We start from the raw sequence: 3,779 nt of genomic DNA on the forward strand, positions 1-3,779 counted from the left end.
GGAAAGGGCTGAAGTCAGCAAAAGTGGGGCGCCCGCCCGGCCACCTGCCCCGCCACGAAGGACGGAGCAGGAGAGCTTGGGGCAGATGGCGACAAAGTCATTCCGACGTACCTCCAGTGCTACCTTCCTACAACAGTCTCCTTGTTTGAATTGCTCCTATATTTCTCCCACTGTGAAAGCCTGAGGCGGTTAAACCGACGCAGCTGTGCAAAGAAACGGGAACTGGTTCACGAGCTGCTGGAGAGGTCGGACACGGGCAGACCGCTGGGGCTTCTTAGGCTTTCTGTCAAGTTACATCCACAAACCAGCATAGTTGTAAAGTATGTGGTTAAAAAACAAAAGATGAATAAAAAGGAAGTGTGCTGGATATTTCAACACCTACAAACGGAGATTTTTTCCATTTTTTCCCAAATATTTTCAACTGGACAATTACAATACATTAATATTAAGGCTGCACCCATATAAAAATGTGATATTGTGATGGTTGATATGCAATATTGTATATATTTCAGCACTATTTTGACACTTTGGGAAAAAAAATAAACAGACTACAAAATATTAAGTGTGCTATATTATTATTATTCACTTATTTGAGTTCATCCATCACATAAAAACAGCCAAAAAATACATCCTAGTTTATGGTTTTAATGCTATAAAATGTGAATGTTTGGACTTCCTTGCTAGAAAACGACTAGTTAATCCTGCCACCTCTGCGACATTTCCCTGCACTTAATCAAATTAACTGGAAAATGAACAATTTCCCCCACTTTAACATCCTAGCTTTGTTTTGCCATAATACTACCGACGCCTTTTCGCCTTCCTCCTGTAATCCCCCTCCCCGCCTCACAACCTCTCCGCCCATCTGCCTTCCCCTCCGCTCTCTCCTGCTGCTCCCCCACATGCTGGTGTCATTCTGTTCCTCAGGGTTACAAAGAAGCAGGAAGTTGGTAGATAAGCCAGGATTTCAGCTCCCGATTATCTGCCTGCCTGACTCTCTCTCGCTCTCCCCGCCGTCTCCAACCACAAGGCCAGATTGGCCTGAATCCTATTTTTAGGCTGTAGCCAGAGATTGTTTTTGCCTTTAGTGGATTTTGGCTCTTTGAAAACACTTAAGAGGGATTTCACGTTGTTTTACAGGGGGATATTTTTTGTGTCGGGGAGGGGATTTAGTTGTCTAATTCAGTCGGCTCCGGTTTTAATTTGGGAAATCAAATTAACAAGTGCAAATTTCATGAAGTCCCAGTGCACAGTGTTCCAGTGACATACACCTAATTAATTAGCAGTTTTACTGAAAGTGATCTCAGCTGTCCTGAATCCCCAATAGATCATTCCTTTAGTGTCCTGATCTTTCACAATTGATTCGCAGCAGGCGCACGTCATTGAATGTCACCAACTGACCTTAGCAGTTAAGAAAGGCAGAGTTGGGGCCCTTGGTATTATCTCAGATTGTCAAAGATTACAATTTTCAGAAATTATTATTTTTTTCCCCCCCCACTTTCTTTGCCGGGGAAAAGCTTGAATGCCGCAGGTGACAGGAGATCCCCCCGGGCGGTGAGGGGGGAAGTGGAGGGTTTTGACGTTGACAGCTCCTGAGTTTTCATGGAAATGAGCGCGGAGAAGGAGTCAAAATGTTTGCCGAGGCTGTCATGTGTCCCGGCTGCTGGGAGACTTTCTCAAAGTGACACCTGCTTTCACAGTAGTGCTCAATCATGTCATGTACGAAGGCGCCGGCCACCGTGCTTTCCCGGCGCCTCGCTCGGCTCCAGCGTAGCTCATTACCTGAATGTCCTTCTTGTTGTTGCCGCCATGTTCTTCCTTGCTGCCATGGCTCTGGTCGCGGACCTCGGGCTTGGCGGTGTTGTCTCTGGCGGGTGACGCGGCGTCCTCAGGAACCTTCATCGTTTCAGCATCCGCGATATCGGACATTCTCATCGCAAAGTCTTACTGGGAGATGCTGGCGAATACTGGGAACCTAGGAGACGGGAACAAGACGCTGTTAAAGGTAGTTTCCCCTTGAACCGGTAATATTTGTTTAAGTTAATTGTTGTTAGCACAGAACAGTATACGCTCGGGTTTGCCAACCTTCAATATGACGAACAAAAATGTTTTTAAAATGCAGTGAACTCTCTAACGGAGATGCACCGATCAGGTGGACTGACCAGCCGATTCCAGTTTTGGTTGGTTCAGAAACACATTCAGACTCTTGTGTTTCATTTCTACAATTAAAAAACAACAACAAATCCAACATCTAAGTGATCGATAGTCCAAAAAATAGGCAATTATTTCAACATTTAAACTTCATCAGCGAGAGCTGAGATGAAAAATATTTTGATTATTGTCCACCTGACCGGTGCAGCATTCATCTTTTGCTGAACCAACTTTTCTTTTATTGTTTACAGTGAGCGATCTCAATTACAAAAAAACTCAGGAAATACTAAATGCTTGTTTAAATAATGGAGAAAAAAAAAAAAAAAAAAAAACGGCACTATTTTTCTTCATCAAAATGGAAATTACTGAGAAATGTAACTTTTAATCTTTTATCATGAAATGTATCCAAACTGGCTGCTCCCATTTTATCCACTTATCACACTTCAATATGTTTTGCTTTGAGTTTAGTGAAATTGAGATAAATGTACGAGACATCTGATGCATAAATAGGGATCATTTTGTTATTCCATTAAATTTATTTTTGCCAATGAACCTGCAGCCAAAGTTTTTTTTTTTTTTTTAAACTGTCAATTTGTTACAGTTCACTAAAAGAAAAATCTGAAATTCACACTTCCACATCAGCTGGTAAAAACCGAATCGGTGCAAGTTTCCCCTCAGCATTAGGCTCTATAGAAAGAAAATGTGTCAATTAATTTGATGCCATAGCGGCAGACTATGAAGTGATAAATTAAATTATTCATATGAAATCAGCCCCACAGTGGAAACATCTGTTCTCCGTCGGTCCACATGTTTGTTCCCATGTACTTATGGGTGTTTACTCTGCTGTTCTAGCAGCATCTCAAAAAAACAAAACAAAAAAAAAAAACAGAGCTGCAGTGCTGCAGGAGTAATCGCTCTGTTTAACACATCTCTGCCACACAAGAGGCTTTTGATTTGACCTCCAGCTTGAGTTTTCATTGCTGGATTAACAAAAGTGTAACCGGTGTTATTAATGGTTTTCCCCCTGAATGGAATCCAGACTAAATTAGCGATGCCTGCTTTTGACAAGCAAGAAAGTTTCTAACAACAAGGTCGCCGCTGCAGAGGCAAGAACAAAGAAGAGGGAGGCCGCTGATGTCACCAGCACAGTCTGTGGTCATCAGTCACTACTTATTCTTCACAGGCTCACGGCTTTGCAGCTGTTCAGCTTCAGACAATGGACATGACTGGACGACACGCCACAGGCGGACAGTTTCCCTGTGTGAGAAAATTGATTTGGATGCTGGTTTGTTAGCGAGGCATTTGGAAATCAGCTCTTTTGAAAAGGTTTTTCCTGGAGTTTTACAAAGCAAAAATGGTTCCAAGTAGTTACAGTTTTCAAAATCTTGTTGAGAAGACAAAAAAAAATTAAAAATACCAAAACGATAGGAATTTTCTATGGAAAATAAAAGGAGCGCCACCTAGCAGTCTTATTAAGGTAACGCTGTTCAAAAGCAACCGCTAGCAGGTTTGAGGGCACCGACCGCAGCCTGGTTGAATAAATATATAGACCAACATATTTCAGGACACTAGCCTATTATTGCTTTAAAACAGGGGTCCCCAAATTACGGCCCGCGGGCCGGATCCGGCCC

The 3,779-nt window shown here is 42.7% G+C and overlaps 1 protein-coding gene across 10 annotated transcripts in view; it reads right to left on the reverse strand.

The window, feature by feature from the left end:
- LOC106948941 (R3H domain-containing protein 1-like) overlaps positions 1 to 3,779 on the reverse strand; it is a 47,504-nt gene that overhangs the window by 28,447 nt on the left and 15,278 nt on the right. For all 10 annotated transcript variants that reach the window (XM_015034848.1, XM_015034844.1, XM_015034847.1 and 7 more), the window contains exon 3: positions 1,780 to 1,972. In XM_015034848.1, coding sequence (XP_014890334.1) covers positions 1,780 to 1,932 — 153 coding nt within the window. In that variant the 5' untranslated portion in view covers positions 1,933 to 1,972. The remainder of the gene's footprint in view (positions 1 to 1,779; positions 1,973 to 3,779) is intronic.

Source organism: Poecilia latipinna, unplaced genomic scaffold, assembly GCF_001443285.1.
Source record: "Poecilia latipinna isolate Pla-1442-1.1 unplaced genomic scaffold, P_latipinna-1.0 Scaffold315, whole genome shotgun sequence".
NCBI lineage: Eukaryota > Metazoa > Chordata > Actinopteri > Cyprinodontiformes > Poeciliidae > Poecilia > Poecilia latipinna.